Genomic DNA, 20,880 nt, shown 5'->3' with positions numbered 1-20,880 from the left:
CCATGTGTTACTGAGGTGTCAGGTTTCCTGCTAATTTCTAGTTAGTTCTCAGCTGGATCTATAGCAATCCCCAGTACATGCCTGTGTCCACTTCTCTCTGTGTCTCTCTGAGCAAATCAGCACCTGAATCTGTAGCAGTTTCCACATTTTCCTTTTTTCTCAAGCAAGCCTGTGACTAGGATCTCTTAATTCTCAAGTTAATTTCCAGTGTTCAAGTATTCCGTTCATCACCAGTGTTCAAGTATGTAGTTCATTACCAGTGTTCAAGTTCTCAAGTTAATTTCCAGTATTCAAGTATTCCGTTCATCACCAGTGTTCAAGTATTTAGTTCATCACCAGTGTTCAAGTTCTCAAGTTCATTTCCAGTGTTTAAGTATTCCGTTCATCACTAGTGTTCAAGTATTTAGTTCATCACCAGTGTTCAAGTATTTAGTTCATCTACAGTGTTCAAGTATTTACTTCATCTTCAGTATTCCAGTATTTCAGTTCATCTAGAGTGTTCAAGTATTCATTGCATCTCCAGTGTTTAAGTATTCAGTTCTTCTCTAGTGTTCAAGCATTTAATTCATATAATATATTTCTGGTCTTTCTGCCACTCCCAGGTACCTGTCAAAAGGGCCCTAACCTGCCCACTTGGGGCTGCGAACCCAAATCCCAACTGGAGGAGTCACTGGTGAAGACCACCAAGTGGGTTAGACTCCCCGCCTCTGGGCAGGTCTAGCCAAACCTGGGTTTGGCCACAATAGGGAGACCTAGCCATAACTCAACTGCTTATTCCCTAGCCACCCTAACCCCCTGGCTTTTGTCTTCACCTGAGGATTTCCTGTATGGATCATGACACCTACTCTCTGCTCTTAGGGCATCTCTGCCAACTATATGTGTACCTACAGTAGACAGTAGATGTGCAGAAATCAGGCGCACTGTGCAAAGAAAGTGAAAATGCCACATCAAACTTCTAACCTTCTACCACTTTAGAACAATCCCCATCAGTGTTAAACTATTCAGGTTACTTCCAAATTACTGCTCAGCTAATCCTTATTTATGAAATAAATTAACCTTGAGAATGAGTGGACTTTTCTGTATTTAAAGTTGTGTTTTACATTGTGCAAATGCACCTAAAAAGTGATTCTCCACCAAGGAGCAATTGGCAGGTGCTAAATAAGTCCCATTAACAAGATAGAACAGTGGTTCCCAAACTGTGCAACACGGCACCCTCAGGTTGGTGGTCAAACACCAAATCAAATTCTTTATGGTCAATGTAATGTATATATGTGGACAAACAGAAGCACAAACCTGTCCCCATCACATATCTTATCCTGAGGATGACAGGTAGTACAATTTACTTCACTTTACTACTTCACTACATTTTTTTCTGAATTTCTCAATGACAAATCTCTGTCTTAGGGGTGCCTTAAAAACAATTCTGATACTCTAAGGCACCATGGTTCAAAAAAGTTTGGGAACCTCTTGTATAGACCTGATCTCCTCTGGCTCATAACTGGTGCATATATCAAGTCCTACTACAGTGTGCAAATGCTGAGTGCCCCTTGTAAAGCAAGAAACATCATTAAAGATGACCATGTCCACCCCACTATCTCCTTTCAATAACCTTGCTCTGAAAAATTAAATATTGGTTTGACACTGCATCTCAAATCTAGGCGTACCAGTGCACCTACATTGTAGTTTGTAAGCAATACCAAAACTCTTTCCACACCTTCCCTCAGTCAGAACATATGTATGTGCCTCTACAAACGTTGCATTCTTCTTCTGTAAATGTATGCAAAATGCTGGATGCATCTGCACAAATTGAGGTACCACACTGCACCAAAGAGGATTTTGCAGTACTGGTCAGCCTTTTTGCATTTGATACTCTCATATATGATATTTAGGTATACATGGAGTTTAGATAACTACGTAAAATGTGATAGAACTATGTTATGATAATTATGGCTGTCACTACATAAATGATGGCAGGTTACAGTGGGCCTCCAACACAGTAAAGTCTGGACTACCAGTATTACTCCATTCTATCATTTCTCAGGACTCCCTACTATCTATGCTTCTTTTTTCTGTTTTCCATGTGTTCTCTTTTTCTGTTTTCTTTTTTAAATTAATCTGAAGAGAATCTTTAGAAAAAGGTAGGTTTCTTGATTGCTTGCAGACATATAATTTGCCTGATGCAGAGTTGTAAGCAAATTGGGTGTATCTTGTGCCAAATGTGCATGCACAGAAAAAAAAGAAAAACGTGTATATCCATCCCAATCTGTATGCCTGGTTTGCTTCTAGCCATCATCATTATCAATGCACACTTGCACATACCCTATATTAAGTGAAAAATGTACATGTCCAACATATTTATGCTTATGCTCAATAAGTCTTGGCCAGCAGTTGTATCCACACGACCTCACTGAACTTTGTCTATGTGACAACTCCACATTACAGCCCAGTTACTGTATGCCAAGTGTAGGTGTGAACCATTAATTGGATATTTTTTATATAAATGACCCACCTCATTAAGATTTCTGTACAAGGTTCTGGGAGAGGAAATAGTGATAATCAAGACTATCCTGTTAAAGAACAAAGACTGCCTCACCAAAATGGCAAGTTATTTGCAGGGAAATAAGCTATATTAAAAACATGTATGTTACTTTCATAGATATCAACATTTTCAAATAAATTCCAACAAAGCGTTGCTGAAAATCTATACATGTCACACACAATACAGTCTTTGTGAAACTTGGGCACTTCAAACCCTGTCATGTTATATTTACTGGATTTAATTTAAATTAATTTGTTGCAATCTATTTATTTTAAAAACTATTAATTTATAAAACCTATAGAATAAGAATGCATTGATAGAAATACATTTAACAATCCAGAAAGGCTGCATTTTGTTGTGCAATTGTACAGTATTAATAGGAAAATATCCAGGGACAAATCTTAATCACTCCCCATCTTCACACACAAATCCAACCCTAGTGTTCATACACTCCTGACATGTTTAATGACACATTATAGTGGTCTATATCTATACCCACTGACAACACAACCTGTAACTTGAATACATAAATCACTGCATCACATCATCTACTTTCCAATGTAATTGTATTTCTATCTTCCCAACTATATTATTGTCCTGGTGTTTCATCGTTACAGAGCCTGGCTGCTACAAATGCATGGGAAAATAATTGCATAGCAGCGCCTAATAGAGAGAATAGGCTGAAATCTCTGGAGTCTCTTTAAATCACTTCATGTTTGCACTTGGCACCGATTTTTAATTTACCATCCTAATTCAATGAAATTTAACGCAGCTCGTTTCAATGTGTGACAAATCTTTCTGCATAGGCTAGAGAAATAGAGATAAAAACCTCCAGAGACTAGAAAAATTTAGAGCAATTAAATATAATATGCATGACTTTGTGGTGAGAGACGTAATATGCACTAGCTCATATGTAGTATACAATACATTAGGAACATATCCTGTGTACTCTATGCAGCTCCACTAATGCAGGCAAGTATTCTTCATTACTGTTTTTTTTCTTTACACGCTAGTACAATCTACTTCGTGTAACGCGTCCGATTGAGTTGTTTTAAAATAACTTGTTTCATTGATATCTTAAATAGGTTTCCGGTTATTTCCCATGTAGTACACTGTACTGTACATTCCAAGCTGCTGCAGTTGCTAAAAAAAATAAAAAAGCACAAAGAAAACCTCCTCTGAGTTGCTTAGTGCTGCAGTAGCTCGTCTGCTCCCGTGAACGTGGATGAGAAAGGTGATTATTCCGGAGACAGCTCCTACTCGTATTGGCTCTTACTCACCCACACTGACTGATTGGGTTCCATCACTTATCAGTGCATTTCCCATTGGCTTATCTCCGGCGTCTGCATTGTAGGAGTCTATCTGCTCCCTGTTTACATTTTCTATTGGTCTGAAATGCCCTGTGGTTTATTCCCAGTAGAAATCAGCGATTGGGTATGAAGATCCAGACATCAGTCTGCGATTGGCTTTCCGTGAATTAAAAATTCTAGCATCAAACCCCATCCCGTTAAGAGGAAGGCGTGAGAAATGACTTGCCGCTGTGTGCACGCAATCTAAGGGGACAGCTGAGGAATAGATGCGTGCAAGTGGCAGCGGTGACAGGCGCATCTTATGGCACTTTCACGTGTCCTCTCACTTGTAACTTCCATACCGCATTGAACTTACAGTGCTCCTATTGCAGTACCTTCTCTCTCCTTGAGCTAAGCATTCGTATTCTGTGGCACGCAGGCTTGGGTTGAACATAACCCACTAGAAATGGGTACTATGAAGAAGCAAGTTATCATACTGCAATCGAAAGACAAGCTCACTTATGTGACTTGATGTCAGACCAAAGAATAAAGGTGCAGTCATTCTTCTTTATGAGCGTTCATGAAAAAAGTATTTCTGGAATCATGGATGACAGAGCCAACAAGTTGATTTTGGCCCCAGTATTAGCCGTACTCTTTGTTATGATTGTTTACCAGTACATATGCCCTACCGGGACCAGCTCATGGCCTTTCCGGACAGGGGACTCTGTGAAAGGGTTAGTACAATCCTCCGAGCTTCCAGCTATTGCAGAGGCTCAGTGGCAGAGTGAGGAGGATGAGAGTGAAATCCCAGAGGACAGCATCCCTTCCAAATTCCAGCCGACCTTCAACTTCATGGCAAAAGACCTTTACAGATTCGTGGATTTTAATATCAAAGGGGATGATGTTATAGTGTTCCTCCACATACAGAAGACTGGAGGCACTACTTTTGGGAGACACTTGGTCAGGAATATCCAGCTGGAGCAGCCCTGCGATTGTAAGCCAGGTCAGAAGAAGTGCACCTGTCACCGTCCTGGGAGAAAGGAGACCTGGTTATTTTCTCGTTTCTCTACGGGCTGGAGTTGCGGTTTGCATGCAGACTGGACTGAGCTCACCAACTGTGTACCGGCTATCATGGAGAAGAAGGACAGCCAGAAAAATCACAGGTCAGTGCACTGCCCCATAGATTTATTGTCCACCGTAATGTGCAATTTTTCGCCCTAGAGAAATCAATTTACCTACAGTTGTTGGAGGAATCTGTCTATTCACAATTGTCCACATTTATGTCATTAAGATTGGTGCAGATATATGTCTATATCGATTTGAAGTGTACGGTATACATCGGTTTGATTAAAATGAACTTATTTTTATTATGTTCGTGCTAATGTACAAAACACGTCTTCTCTCAGTAAATTGATTTATGTAGTTTTTTGTAAGGTTACGCTTATTGTGGCTACTGGTCTGCAGACTTTAGCAACATGGAGACAGTAGCCCTGTTCGTAATATGTTGAGAGTAGACGACTGCTGACTTCAGGACCATGGCCAGTAGCGCTGCTCGTGTAAGTTACGGGCACTGGTCTGCAAGCTTCAGCACCATGGACAGTAGCGCTGTTCCTTTATACTGTGGGTAGCGATATGCACACTTCAGCACAATGGAGAGCAGCGCTGCTAGTTTATATTGTGAGAATAGGTGTGTAGTTGACGTACTGTATGTCTTCACACTTCAGCACCATGGACAGTAACGCTTCTCGTTTTCTGGTTCTGCCAGCTCTTGTAACTGCTAAAATACACCAAATAGAAATAGCGTTTTATCATATATAACACAATTTGACAAAAGTTTGACAGGCTTCTCAGTGGAAATATTCTACAATGGGCAAAACACCTTAGCAAACATATTACATTCTTATAATTAACTTATATTCATATGTTATAATCAGAATTCACGTCTTTATTGAACTTTATGTACTCACAAGGAAGTTATATGCTGCCATTGTAACTGAATTATATTTCCTTACAGAAGTTTTAAACAGTGTATGTTACATATGTTACATACACAAACTGGCCTCATTATTGGTTGAAAAGTATGTTTAACATATAATATTATGTTTTGTAGCATTGGCTCCTACCTATGAGAGCTGTATTATGACACATATGCTAGAATATCACATTTTGCAGTGGCATATGCTTGTGTACATTCATGGTAGTTCCAGCTGTCTTTGCAATTTCTTGGAAATATTTTTATGATATATGGTCTATAAACAGATTTTAATATCTAACAGACTTGAGAATAACATTGCCAATTGTTTCTTTTACATAAATATGCATACATTTTTGTATGTCTTATTATTTTTATTAGTATCAGTAGCATTGTTATCACAAATGATTGTAGTGATAAATAGCTTAATTCAAAGGTGGACACAGTGGCATTGTCAGATGCAAGCAGCTAATGTTTTCAGTTTGCACATGCGTCCAAATTAAACTCCGCATGCGTCCCAATGGTTACCACGGAAGTAGCAGAATGAATGTGGATGCAAAGAGAGACAATTTCAGTGGGTATTCCTGGGTGGTATGATGGGTTGGCTATCCAGATGTGGGCATGTCAGGGGCATGTTGCGGTCAGAGATGTTTGTTGAAGTTGCCCTGATTTCAGTGACCATGTTCAGATGGACATCCTGCAGCTCCATAGGTATGGTGCGACCAATGTGCGGTTGATGGTACATCTTAATACTCAGAGCGGATTAGCACTACATCCGATGGGCATCTCTGTATGAATCCCTTCGGCTGCAACATTAGCATAAAGATGCAGTTGCATTGCAGCAAAAGAGATACCTGCAGCTGCAACAGCTTGCACCTCTGAATCAGGCCCAACTTCTCATTAAGTCTTATTGTAGATAGATGCCTATTGCACCAATATAGGTCTTTCTTTATGTTCTTCAGTATGTTCTGGTAAAATCTGATAGTATGTATTTTCTCAATTACTATACCGGGCATATATATATATATATATATATATATATATATATATGCAATTTCCACACTTGGCACTATCACAACCTTTTTAAGCTTTTGACCTTTTTGATCTGCCAAACATTTCTGGTGCCTTCCTCATAACATACATACAAGTTATAACACAAATAAATCAGATGGCACTTAGAATATATAAGTAAAACAGACACGGAGCAACAATTCTATTGACAGAATTTTCATCATGGAAAAAATATATATTGGGCAGCACAGACGGTGTGATGGTTAGCATTACTGCCTCACAGCACTGAGGTTGTGGGTTCGATACCCACTACGACCCTAACTGTGTGGCGTTTGCATATTCTCCCTGTGCTTGCATGGGGTTCCTCCGGGTGAACCAGTTTCCTCCAGCCCTCCAAAAATAGGGCAGGTTAATTGATTCCCAACAAAAAATTAACCCTAGTGTGCATGTGTGTGAGCATGTTTGGTAGGGAATATAGATTGTAAGCTCCACTGGGGCAGAGACTGGTGTGAATGGGCAAATATGCTCTGTAGAGCGCTGCAGAATATGTGAGTGCTATATAAATAACTGGTAATAATAATAATAATAATAATAATAATATTCAGAAGGTTCCAGTTAATTGGAAATTGATAGTAACAGCAAATAATAGATCATATATTAATATCTTAAATTAGTTTTTTACTTTGATATATTTTGTAATACATTTTATTATGTAGTACAGTTAGTGTATTTTTTATGGTAAAAAGAAAATAATTCTTGCCACTATAACCTATTTTGCAGAGCAGGTAATACTGACAATAAATATTACATACAATAATTACATTAATACTGTGAAATGGAATGAAGGGATATTAATGCTTTTTTTCAATTACTGTTAATATGTAAGATAATAAAACTTAAATACATGTACCCATTTTACTCATTTTCACTCATTAAATTAAACAATGCAAGACTGAGGTATAAAGTGTTCATTATACAATATAGTTATGTTTGCATGAAAAATGATTTAAGTAGCACACATCAATTTAAATCTAGGTGGCCACATCCATATATCCCCATGCAGAATTATGTGAGTCTGCTAGTCATGCTTGCTTTCATCTGAATAAGCAAAACATGAAAGTTCTAACAAAGGAGTACTGTAAGGGCATGTTCACATAAGACTGGGACAAAGACACATATAGTATGTGCCTGACAAAACCACTAATATTTGCTGGACGTCAGTGTCAGGTACAGGTAGTGGATGATGATAATTCTGGTTCCCTCACAAATGAACTGCTAGTGATTGGCTGTTTGCGAATACTTTGCTGTTACTGATTGGTGATTTGTTTTCAGCTATGTCATAAGTTTTGCTTAAGTGTGAGTGCCAAAGCAACACTTTTTTTCCCCCATACATGAAATAGCAAGTTTTGTATTGTATGTATCTTAAGTTAGTTACCTATATGCATAGGGTCTCAATTGCAGCTTTTTTTAATGAATATAAGTTGCACTTGTGATTGGGACACCATTGCAGCCAACTCTGCATCAGCCCCTGTATATAATATTTAGAAGCTTGTAGAGGCTTGAGGAAAGTACTGCTTGTCTTAAAGTCAAGAATACTAGAGGAACTACTTAAATATTGAGTCCACCAGTGCACGTAAACATGAACAATATTTTTAAGGTACGTACTTGCATGCCATAGAAACTAAGTTAACCTGTAATTATTAAAATGATTAGAAATATAAATTACCAGCTTGTCTGTGTTAACTGGTTCTTAATTCATTTGCTAATGGTCTGTGGGAAATTGGTCCCTAATGTAGGTATGTGAGTAGATACATGTAGAATCTGCAAACTGTAATATTACCTTGGATATAAGGGAATAGTCATTAATTAATTACATCTGCAAAGGCCAAGCTGAATGTTATTTTCAGAGTATGTCATTTTACAATAAAATAAGTGTTCTAGTAAATCAAAGTAAATATTGTATTATGATGGTGACATCTTACATGTCTTCAGGTGACAGCATCTATACCAGGCACATTGTTTTCTATGTTATAATGCAGGGGCAGTTCAAGGGGCGGGCTGGCAGGGCTATTTCCAGTCACCCCGCTGTTGCCATTTCTAATACATACTGGATCTATGGTACCAGCTAAGCTCGAGCTGTGATTGGCTGAACATTACATATTTCGGTGTCTGGCATTTTTAACTTCATCTTCTGTTGAGAACTTTTTCCCGTGCAGTTGTCTTTTCAGGATTGGGAATGCCCAGAAATCACAGGGCGCTAAGTCTGGGCAATATGGAGGGTGTTCCAGTGCTGGTCCCATTAATTTCAGTCAGTATTGCCTATGCAACAACAGCAGCATGTGGTTGGAGCAAAAACCACTGTTTCTTCAGCAAATGTGGTCTTTTGTTCCTCATAGCTCCTCGCAAATGGGTTTTTAGGATGTTTGTATAGTAGTCCACGGGGAAGTCAGTGCTATAGGATCATACTGTGTGTATCAAAGAACATCAGAAGCATGACTTTACATGCCAATGGTATCACACAGAATATTTTGGTTGGAGGCAAATTTGCATGTTTCCATACACTGGACTGTTGTTTGGATTCCAGATCATAATGATGAATCCATGATTCAATCGATGTCAGGAAATCCATGACAATCGATGTCAGGAAATTGGTTATCCTCTCCAACATTCGAACAGTGTTCTTGCACAATTCAACTTTTCGGCACATCTGCTCTTCAGTGAGATTTCTGGTTACTCACCTGGCACACACGTGATGCATTTTCAGTTCCTTTGTCACAATATTCTGAACCCATTTGAATGAGATGCCAAGTGAAGCCAAAAGTTTGCGTAAAGTTAACCTTCAGTCATTTTGCAACATCTCCGCAGCTTTGGCAATATTGACATCTGTAACCATGGTGGATGGTCTCCCAGAACGCGCTTCATCAGTCACTCGCATATTACCCTCTTTGAAGTGCTTCCACCACTGAAATACTGAAGCACGGCTAATTGTTGATCCACCGTATGCTTGCTGTAACATTTCATGAGATTAATTTCCGCTTTTTCCAAATTTAACACAATATCCAATCACACATCCCTGACATAATCTTACAGACACATCTTTGTCATCCGCCATGATGAAACGTATGACGATCTTGCACTCGCTATGACCAAACAAAGAAGACTACAGCAGTCCAACCGCAGGTTCAGACACATCGATGTATAAGCTTCACAATAACCAGCATAGCGTTGCCACATCTACCTTTGGGACATAAAAATAGAGGTAGTCTCATTACTTTTCAATCAACCCTCGTATATATATATATATACACTCACACACACATGCAGAGCTATTTATATGGTGTTCTTACACCCTCACATACACATATGTATGATGCTATATATTAATTATATATCCTCAGAATAGCATAATGCTCCTACCAGTGATTATAATCATATATAACTCATGGCTGGGACCAGATATGGCCTATATCCTAGTCACTGTGTCACACCTGGCTGGAACCAGATATGTCCTATATTCTAGTCACTGTGTCAGGCGATGAAACTACTGACTGAACCATGTGTCATAATTCTGATGCCTTCTATCTAAATCAAGAATAACCCCTATTATTTATTTGCAAATGCCATTTTGTGGCACAGATAGGTTTAATTTGGTCATATCTTACGGATGATTACTTAGCATAGTGGCAGCAATGTAACTTAGAATGTACTCACAGAGTCCTCTGCTATATTTACATACCAAATATATGATGTTTAATAACTTTTGGATAAATGTCTTATTTCTGTTAATTTTTTAATTCTTCTTTCTTTTATAAAACAGAAAGACTTTTGTTATTCGTGCTAGCAATAATATACTGAAAATCTGTGCGTATCAGGAAATAATGGCATAGGGATTTTGGGTTTCCTTGATGACATTCTGCAAGCTTAAATGGGGGAGGGAACGGCAAAGTCTTAGCAAAATTGCTTTTTATCCATCTATTTTAAAAAAACAAAAAACAAACTTTCATACATAATAAATGTTAAGAAACACAAGTGTTGTAATATTACTCAAAAAATCCCAATAGCAATAGCTAGTAATAGCATTTAACATTTGTACATAATTACTACTCCATGACTTAGCCCACTAGTATTATTATAGTAATTGGGATATAATAAAGCCTGTACTACCACAAGTGGATGTGCACATAGTATCGGCAGAAAAAATGTTAAGTTAGCAGAATACAGTATCTATTGTACAAATGCTTTCTTTGGGACTGAGTAAATCACCAGCCATGGGTTTTGTGCCAATACCTCCTCATAAAGCTTCATGCATACTGTAACTTGTAAATTACAATATTTGCCATAAGATAAGAATTATTTCTAATAAGAAAATGTATCTTGTATTTTATTTTTTTCTCTGGGGAATTCAATTTAGGTGGAACTTGCTTAAAAAAAAGTAATCAAAATCTGTTAATAATAAAAATATAGTTTTAAGGTATAATTGTTGTTAAAAGTACATATTTCCTGGTCTGCAATATAGCATGTATGTGTTAGTGATCCAGAGAGTCACAGTAACAGGTAAAGTGACAGCCACAGATAAAGCAACTGACCAATATGGCATTACCTACATATGACAAAGGAACTAAGGCCCTGATTCAGAGCTGGATGCTCTGACCAGAGCGCTCGCTCTGAATCAGGGCCCACCTCCATTAAAATGGAGCATCCTCCTGGACGCTCGTATAGCTGTGGGTCACCACCCACAGCATATACGAGCGTCCAACAAGATGGTCGCGATGCTCTTGACCATCGCGACCATCGGACTTGCGAGTGAAACCCTGTAGTCGGGTTTCTCAACCGCAAGGCCAGGAGTGATTTTGGCTCTATCAGAGCCAAAATCACTCCCACTGACATCACTAGTGATGTCAGTGGGGCCGGCTTCAGACGGTAGGCGTTCCCATAGGAACGCCTCCGTCTGGAAGGCACGCCCCCGGAACGCCCACCAAAGGGGGCGTGCTGTCAATCAACATCGACAGCACGCCCCCTTTGGTGCGAGACCCGGAGCGATGGAAAGTCCTTCGCTCGCCGGGTCTCGCGCATACGCACGACGAGCTCCCTCCATCGTGCGCATGCGCAGTGGGGACCATCGACCCACTTGCGAGCGTACTGCCGCTCGCGAGTGGGTCTGAATGACCCCCTAAGCTCAGTAAATGTGAAATCTCTCATAACTGGGTCATTGCAACAAGAGTGACAGAAAGCTGATGTAATACCAATATTAAAAAAGGAACAAAATTGTAACCAATAAATTAAAGACCTGTGGGCCTGACTGAAGTCATGGGGGTGCTATTTTTAATTATACTATAGAAAATCGTTTAATGATGACCAGTCCTGCCTAACAAATGTAATGTTGTTCTTAGTGGTCTACTTTACATGATTTATTTACATTTTGTGAAAGCGTTAGAAGCTGATCCACATAATATTCAGATGCATGAGATGAAAATAGTAGTTCCAGGATAAAACATATGCATATGGGTAGAGAACTGGTTGAATTATAGTAGACAAATAGTATACTATACAAGGACACCGGAGAATTCAAGTGGCTTCAAAGGTAAGCAATGACATAGTTATACTGGAAAATGTGGATTAAAAACCTTTTGTTTGCTTTGGGAAAAATAAAAACTTAGAGGTTATTAATATGTAGAAATATATCAGAGGTCAATACATAGTTTTGTCTGATTAATTGTTTTGCTCCAAGGTCCACAAAGTGACAAGGGCTCATCAACTGTGAATGGAAGAAATAAAGTTTTAACCTGAACACAGGTTAAAACTTTATTTCTTAGCTATAAGGGTGGTTAATCTATGGCATTCTTTACCTCATGAAGTGGTGATTGTGAATACATAAAAAAAGTAAAAAATGGAATAGATGGCTTTCTTATAAATGATGGTATCTGTAGTCAGAATTAGTGCAGGGGGCCCTCATCTGCTCGGATCATGTAGTTATAACTTGTTCTGCTCTAGAGTCCTGCTCTACTCTCCATAATGAGTTCCCTCCTCTGTGACCACCAACACCACAAGATATTTGAAGCTGTAGAATAGCATGCAATATTCAGCATTATGAGGCTCCATAATGAAATTCTGCTCGGAGTGGATGGTATATGTGATGTTTTTTTCCTCTCTGGGCAGGAAGTGAAGCACAGAGTGGTGCACAGTGGAGGAAGAATAAGCTAAGTGTGGGTAGTGTTGTACCTACCTAGAAACTTTATTATGGTTCTAGTTCTGCCCCTGCAGTAAGGGATTTTCTGTGGGTTAATTCAAACTGAATTTAACAAATGTTTAATTTGAGTATTTTTTTTAAACTTATTAACTATGCAATTATGTTAGTATAAATAAAAATGTATTGGAACACTTAAAGGGTAGCTCCAACTTTACAGTATATATTTATAGTTATGATATACTTGAACTGTAAGGCAAATTTTTAGGAGAGTGTGTCTACCAGCCATTGGAGTTTTCCTATAAGCTGTCTATATGCATTAACAGCAATGTTACTTTTGTATATGTTACATCTGCTGTAAATCATCATCAGATTACTGCCGTACCCAGAAAACAAGTCAGTACTAGATCACTTGGCACGTTTTGTCGACAATTTAATCATGCTGACAATTCATCAGTGTTGACTTGATGAATGTCGACCTGCAAGCATGTTGACATTTTCATGTCGACATGATGAATGTCATAAAATTTACCATACCCATTTTATCTAGTTACCATACATATATAAAGATAGTGGACCTAATTCAGAGGTGGACGAAATTCTGATATATTGGCAGTTAGCCGATGTTCTGTCTACTGTGCCTGCATCTGAGTCACACTACACATGTGCTGCAATAGTCTTGCAATGGCAGGCGTAGTGTGTATTAGGACGCAGAGTGACTGACAGGCAGTGGGCATTTGTGGGAACTAGCGGGGGGTGGCTAAAAAATGTAGGCGTGTAGGAACTGTCTTGGAAGCATGTTGAAGACAGCTGTACTAGCCCCAGCAGCTTAGCTGCGATGGACATTCCGAGCAACCAAAGAGTTGCTTAGAGATCCAATGGTGTGACCAATATTTTTCTGATGGATCATCTTTGTACATAAGCAGTGGCTGCGACATTTGAATATTTCCTCAGATCTGCTGTGTGCAAAGATGCAGCAGCATCGCGATTAGCATCCACCTCAGAAATAGGCCCAGTGTCACGTTAAACAGCAATGGAACAAGAAAGCCAAGGTAACATGGTGTAATATCATGATGGCATTATTTACAACACTGACATATCAGTGAAATCAATTTATCATCATCATCTCATTACTAGTAATATTTCTCACTACTCTGAATCGATAGCAATAAATTGTTCTTATAACCAGTTGCTATATAAGTATATAAGTGCCATAGATTCTGACTGAATCAATTAGTCCTTAATATATTCTCCTCTAAAGCAAATGCTGACATCAATCTAAAGATATACTGTGAAATAAAAATAGAAGTCACTACATTCATTATGTTATGTGTTAAATATGAACTGTGCACTTTACATTCCTCCTTAGTGATTGAGTCAGATATGAAGCCAATTATTGTAAACCACCTATTACAGTTTTTAACTTACTGCTTGGAACATAGAAATGTAACATAATGGAATATTTGACCAGTAAGACCAGATCTGACTGTAAGTATATGTTGCTTGTTGTGAATAAGGCACAAGGGGAGGGATGTAATAGGGTCCGAGTTTTTAGTGTAGTTCAGACTTACACCATCTCACTTCTCGTTTGTCCCTAACTCGCAAATGGAATTGGGTGCGAGTTTAAGGCTCTGAACTTGACTGGTATGCAAATGCATGTGAATTAAACTGCAGGTAAATTCGCACCTTATAATGCTACTTTTATCATAAGTTAGTGAGAGCCGTGTAAGCTTCTCTGTGAAAAAAAGCTACAAAAGTGTTAAAAAACCCACAGCCAACACCAGGCTATTCTGAGTCAGTCCTGGCTATGAAAATACAGGGAAAAAAAGATGTAGGGGTCCCCCGTATTTTCAACAACCAGCACCGGGCTCAGTGAGGTACAGGTAGTCCTAGTTGTGGGGGACAAAATGAGTAGGCGTCCCCCGTATTATCCACAACTGGCACCGGACTCTTTTCAGCGGGGGAGTAATGCCACAGTTATGGGAGTTGTATGTTTTCCATGGGAAACTTCTGGATGCGAGTTTTGCCATTGTGAAAAGCATGCTATTTTGCATGTTCTCGCACCCTATTACATTATGCTAGTTCTAAAAATGTGCGAGTTTAGCAATAAACTTGCACATTTCCAAAACTCAGTTCCTATTACATCCCGCCCAAGGTATTAACAGTCAAATAGCCAGTCAGTAACATAATTGCATAGAAGCCTGAGTGTCAAAGGCTGTACCATTAGTTTATTGCACAGTAGGAAGTTGTTAAATATGTGCATCATGGGGCACTGCAGATTTGCATATGAGTCTAGTTTATTAGATTCACCCGACCTTCCAAGCTGCATGGATCTTGGTTGAATGCTAGTGAAAGGTAAGTAACTAACTTATTTTGTTACTATTATTTTTCAATTTAATCTTTTTTGCCTGTATTGTTTATCTTATGCATGTCAACATTAGAACTGTTGACCTAACATACCACACCTGTCTTAAGATGGTGTTAGACATAACATTCAAGCTGAGAAAATATACAATATTTGGATCTTCACGTATTTGAAAATATTTCCATTAATATTGGATACTATTGAAATAGCAGTGTTATTTGAGATGAATCATTCTGCTTGATAAATAGGTCTCCTTTTGTAGAGTTAAATGCAAAATTTAGAATTTTGTATATATGTAAAATGCATTAACACTGTTTTGTTTCGCAGCTATTGAGTTGCACATATCATTAAAAAATTTAAAACAAATGGTAGCAACTGGGAATCTTACACCAGCCCACCTGTAAATTAACAGATGCATCTCTAAGGGTCCCCAATGCCTCTACTGCACTGAACATACATGTGAGTTTCATGAACTGTCATTCAAAGTGCAAGAAGGTACAAGTATAAGATACACTCAATTCCAAATATAGCAATAAGTTACAGTATGTGTATGGGCATTGGGACAAAATTTACACAAGCTTTATACCTACATTGCATTGCACTGTATACCTACATTGCACTGTATTTCAGGCCCTCAATGTTTAAGTAACTTAAGATATTACAAAGCAGCTGTTATAAATAGAGATGTGAGCTGACCCCATGTTTTGGTTTTGGTTTTGGATCTGGATTCATCTTCATGTTTTGATTTTTGCTTTGATTTTGCAAAACCACCCTTAAATTGTTTTAGTTTTGGATCTGTATTTTTTTTATTTTAAAAATTGATAAAAAGTTTCTAAAAATAGCTGAAATCATGTAATTTTTGCAATCCAAAACCCGAAATTTAGATTTCAAATTTTAAAATACGATTTCCAAACAGTGGGAAGATCAGAACCATAACCCGAGTCTGTCCAGATGCACAAAATTCATGTGGATTTGGATTTCTGAAGAACTGAGCCTCTCATCTCTAGTTATAAAGTACCACACAACACAACACTAAAACATGGGACATTCCTACCCCTTGCACAATTAGTGCTAGGAACAGTCTTCAATGTTAGCAACAAAGAAAGGTAAGTATCCCTAGCAACAAAGAAAGTTAAGTAAGTCGAGTCTGTACTTTCTGCTACTAAAGCAGTCAAAGAAGACAATTTAAGGCTAGTGTAACCAAATTATTGTTTGAATTAATAACAATTTAATATCTAGCATAACACACATAGTTGGCAGGATTATAAAGATTCTAGGAGAAAAATAATCATTGAGCGCCCTGGTATGTTTTGTTTTTTTTGAGCAAATTACAGTATATTTGGATATAAACAGTTTTCCTATTTCTAAAAGAAGAATATTTGTTACCTTCTGTTTATAAAATAATAAATCTTCTTACAAATCAACAATATATTATTCTCTATAGACAAGAAACGCTTAGTACTAAAAGAACAAGAGTTGTTTGTTTTGCTAATTTCTTTATTCTTACTTCCCAAAAATATATCTCTTTTTTTACATAGTTTTACTCCCACAAACATGCTTTTCCCCTTTTCTCAGTTTAAATAACTATAATTTTGATACATTGAATGCACACTTTTTTTTATTTTCTTGCTTGGTTTTGGTCTTTGAACAGTAGAAAAACTATATGCACCAATGATGTATTTACTAGTTTCATTCAACCCTGGTTCTGAGGGACCCCTAACAGTGTGTCCAGAAGCACAAGTCTATTAACTAGTGATTGGTATGTTTTAAAATATTCAGATGTGGTCCAAAATATTTAATCTCTGGTCCTGTGAATAGACCTGTAAAACATGCACTATTATTCAGCCCGAGTAGCAAAAACATATACTCCAATTATTCCCATATGCCTGGAACCTGTTTATCTTTTGTTTGTAAGAAAATATGTGCTTTGAAAACTAATGAGGCAACCTATTCTATACTGTAATTGCTGTGAAGCAGATGATTTGAAGCTCCATTAGCTGTCTTTACTTATATCAAGGTTCAGTGGTATACTTTATTTGTTCTGCTAATGATGCAATTTGTTTTCATATTTTTGAGCAATGAATGCAACTTATACCATCTATAAAGAGAAGAAAATTGCATGCTCAATTTACAATCCACATAACATTTTTGAAAATAGTAACATCAACTTTTTTTTAGAATAATTTATACATGGTGTCTTAGGGGTAAATTGACTAAAGTGAGAGTTTTTAGAAGTGAGTTTTAAAAGAGAAGTTGCCCATAGCAACCAATCAGATTCTACTTAACATTTAACTAGCACCTTCTAGAAGATAATAGCTAGAATCTGATTGGTTTCTATGGGTAACATATCTTCTAAAACTCACTTCTAAAAACTCTCACTTTAGTCAATTTACCTCTTATAGTCAAGTTTTTCATAATCAGTAGTACTCTATGCAAAGTTCAAATGTATTCATAGTGTCAGTAAGAGAATCAGAGTGAAAATGATCAGGCTTCAAGTTCAGCGTCTTTCCTGTACACTAGGTTTATAAAATCAACAGTGACGTTCTTGAGAGAGCCTGCACCAAATGATGACATTTCCTCCGAATCACAATGTCACAATGTACAGCATCTACTGTACATGCAATTAGTAGTAGATAGTTGATAATCTAAGTAGGTGTTATGCAAATTGAATGGGAACATTGCAAGTGCCAATACATTAATTAAGGAGTGCTAATCATTTGTAATGTCTTTATTTGCATATTTTTACACTGCTGCATAAAATTTGTTGCACATTTTGTTAGTATCATTTATACATAAATCTGGCTACAGCTTTAATGCTACAATCCCACATAGATTTTCATTTTGCCTGTACCTTTGAAGCTTTAACCTATTTTTCCAAAATGTCCTCCTATAACTTAGTCTTCGAAATGTAAAATGAGTATGTGGTGGCTGCTTAATATGGTTGCTGCTGCAAGATAGCGTCTCTCACATAGACACATGTACCTTTCATATCTCAGGCTGGTTCCTGAGAGGAGTGTAGCCTGATCAGTGGGTCAGAGCTTCTCAGTGGTCACTTAATATCAGAAGAAGATATAAAAAAGACTAAACTGAGCAGAAAATTGTAAATTATTGAAGGAATTACCCTAGATTTGTAGTAAGGTGGACTTAGAAGTGCCTTTTTCACTCATTCTATCATGTTCTCTACCAGGAGTATTGTGGTAGGAATAAACGTACTGAGAAGAGGGGTGTTTCAAAGTCTCATTGATCACTATATGATATGTTATATGACTGTGGTTGTTATGAGGGTATGCAGTCAGAATGTTGCCTATCAGATGGTCAACATTCACAATGTTGACAGCAGAAGGTCGACACCAATTATGTCAACATGGTTAAAATTTCAACATCATTGGACACCGGCAAAATGTCAATATTGACAGAATGACAACATCAGAAATGTCAATACTGCCATAACCATTAGGCATAATATTATGTTAGGGTTAGCATTAGGGGCATTACAGTTAGGGTAATGGTTAGGGTTAGGGATAGAGATGCAATTAGACTAAAATGCAGTGTTGACATTTCAATAATGTTAACATTACATCAATGAATGTCAACATCATGAACATGTTGACATGTTCAATGTCAACATTACAACCATGTCAACATTCTTATGTCTACATAATGAATGTCAACATTGTTGGCAAGATATACCACACCCATAATGATAATCACATTACACTTAGCAAATTGTAAATCATAAGCAGCAGTTAAAGTTAAATGAAAAAAAAATTGCCTTCTTTTATAAAATCAAAGTAATTTATTTCAAATTAAAATTATTATTTTCTTGGACTGCAGCTTTAATTACTGTACTGTACGTCTATTCTATTGCATAAAGATCAGTTATTAAGCAACATACTCCATTATCAACCTATATGCTGTATCTATTTTATTTATGCAAATATGAAACTTTGCAAAAGAGTACAAAGGTAGACATCAAATTAGGAACAGTATTATGGCAGTATGACATTGTTGCTTACAGCAATATTTTAAGAATATTGATAACTAATTATAATTTAAAGGCCGATGATACATATATTTATTAACTACAGTAGTATTGTTGTATCAGTGATAACACAAGTTAAAAAACAAAGAACTCCTAAAAGCACTATACTATAATAGGTGTTTGTACCCATGACATCATGTATACATTTAAAGGGCCTATTACTTGTTTGGTATTATATTTACATTCCCAAGCAGTGGAGTTTAAGCTTATTGATTTTTGTTACAGTATTTATGATTGAATAGCCTTGTATCTTTTTCAATGAATAAACTCTAAGGAGGAAATTCAATTAGCTCAGGTAATTTACCATGGATAATTGAAGCAGCAGGGTTATTCAATTAAAGCCAAATGCAACACGTAGGCTGCAGTTAACGTGGACTTTTTTTTGAGCCAGAGCAGGGTCGAAAAGAAATCCACGTGAAGTAGCCTGTTTGCGGGTGCAGCAACCGTGTTAACCCATAAGTCCATGAACATATCCTGGAATCTATGGGTTAACACACGTTAACACAGTCATTTATCAGGCGAGAAAAAGGGCTCTAATTGAATAGCCACAGGCATTAAAGCGTTAAAACCTGAGGCTACCACCCTTTTTCACCCATGGTATATCACCACTGCTAATTGAATTCCCCCTAAGGCTAACTCCATGTTTGCCAAACTGTATATTTACAAAATGACATCATTTTCTGGTCAAAATACTAAATGCAAATATACATATTGTACTTTAAGGCACATTTTCTCTTTTGGTACAGAGCTCTGCTGTCGGAACCTATTGTTACAACCTTGTTGTTCATTCTACTAATTCACTCATGTTAATTCGGAAGCACTTAGATTTGTGATTCAAGATGACAGCATCTGCAGAGTTCAACACTTTCTATCCACTGATACTCATGATTATACCTAGTTGTACACTCACATACAAAAAAGGTGTTACATATAAGGGTTGGGGAATTATTTAGGGAGGCCACAAAGCTTAATTTTTCCATGTCCTCTGAGGTAGTTGCGATGTGGCTGTAGCCTATACTTCATACTTGCCGACAATTCTTGCGTGGGATCCAGGAGGGGGCTGGCAGATCCGTCCAGAAGGGAGGGTGTGGGCGGTTCAAGTAGATGGAGCAGGGGCGTGCCAACATGATCGCGTCAAAGTGGCCCCACCCATCACTTGCCTAGACTTGCGGGGTGACGGGAGCGGCACCAGATTTTTGGTAGGCTCCCGACAGCCCCGGGAGAGTAGAGCAAGTGTGCTATACTTTGAATAGATCACCTTTTCCATATTTCATACTCAGTAGTGGTAGTAGGACAGATCCTCAAGCCTACGAATGCAGGCCCATTTTATTTTCAAAGTATGAATGCGGACCTACAAAAATGCTATGCATGCAAATAATCACATTTGCGCAAAGAGAAAAGCTCTGTTATCTGCATTTGCACTTTAGTAAATCATCGTTGTTACAGCTGCACTGATAGGTGATTGCTCTTCCCTGTGC

At 37.8% G+C, this 20,880-nt stretch overlaps 1 protein-coding gene across 1 annotated transcript in view; it reads left to right on the top strand.

The window, feature by feature from the left end:
* The first annotated feature begins 4,004 nt into the window (after positions 1-4,004).
* Positions 4,005-20,880, top strand: part of HS6ST3 (heparan sulfate 6-O-sulfotransferase 3) — a 635,413-nt gene continuing 618,537 nt past the window's right edge. Inside the window, exon 1 of the mRNA XM_088457021.1 lies at positions 4,005-4,991. Within this exon, the coding sequence (XP_088313147.1) occupies positions 4,360-4,991 (632 nt within the window). The 5' untranslated portion in view covers positions 4,005-4,359. The remainder of the gene's footprint in view (positions 4,992-20,880) is intronic.

The sequence above is a fragment of the Taudactylus pleione genome, unplaced genomic scaffold (genome assembly GCF_031769625.1).
Source record: "Taudactylus pleione unplaced genomic scaffold, aTauple2 ptg000041l, whole genome shotgun sequence".
Lineage (NCBI taxonomy): Eukaryota > Metazoa > Chordata > Amphibia > Anura > Myobatrachidae > Taudactylus > Taudactylus pleione.
Note: the sequence above shows the minus strand (reverse complement) of the source record. Positions and strands in the feature narration are given on the sequence as shown.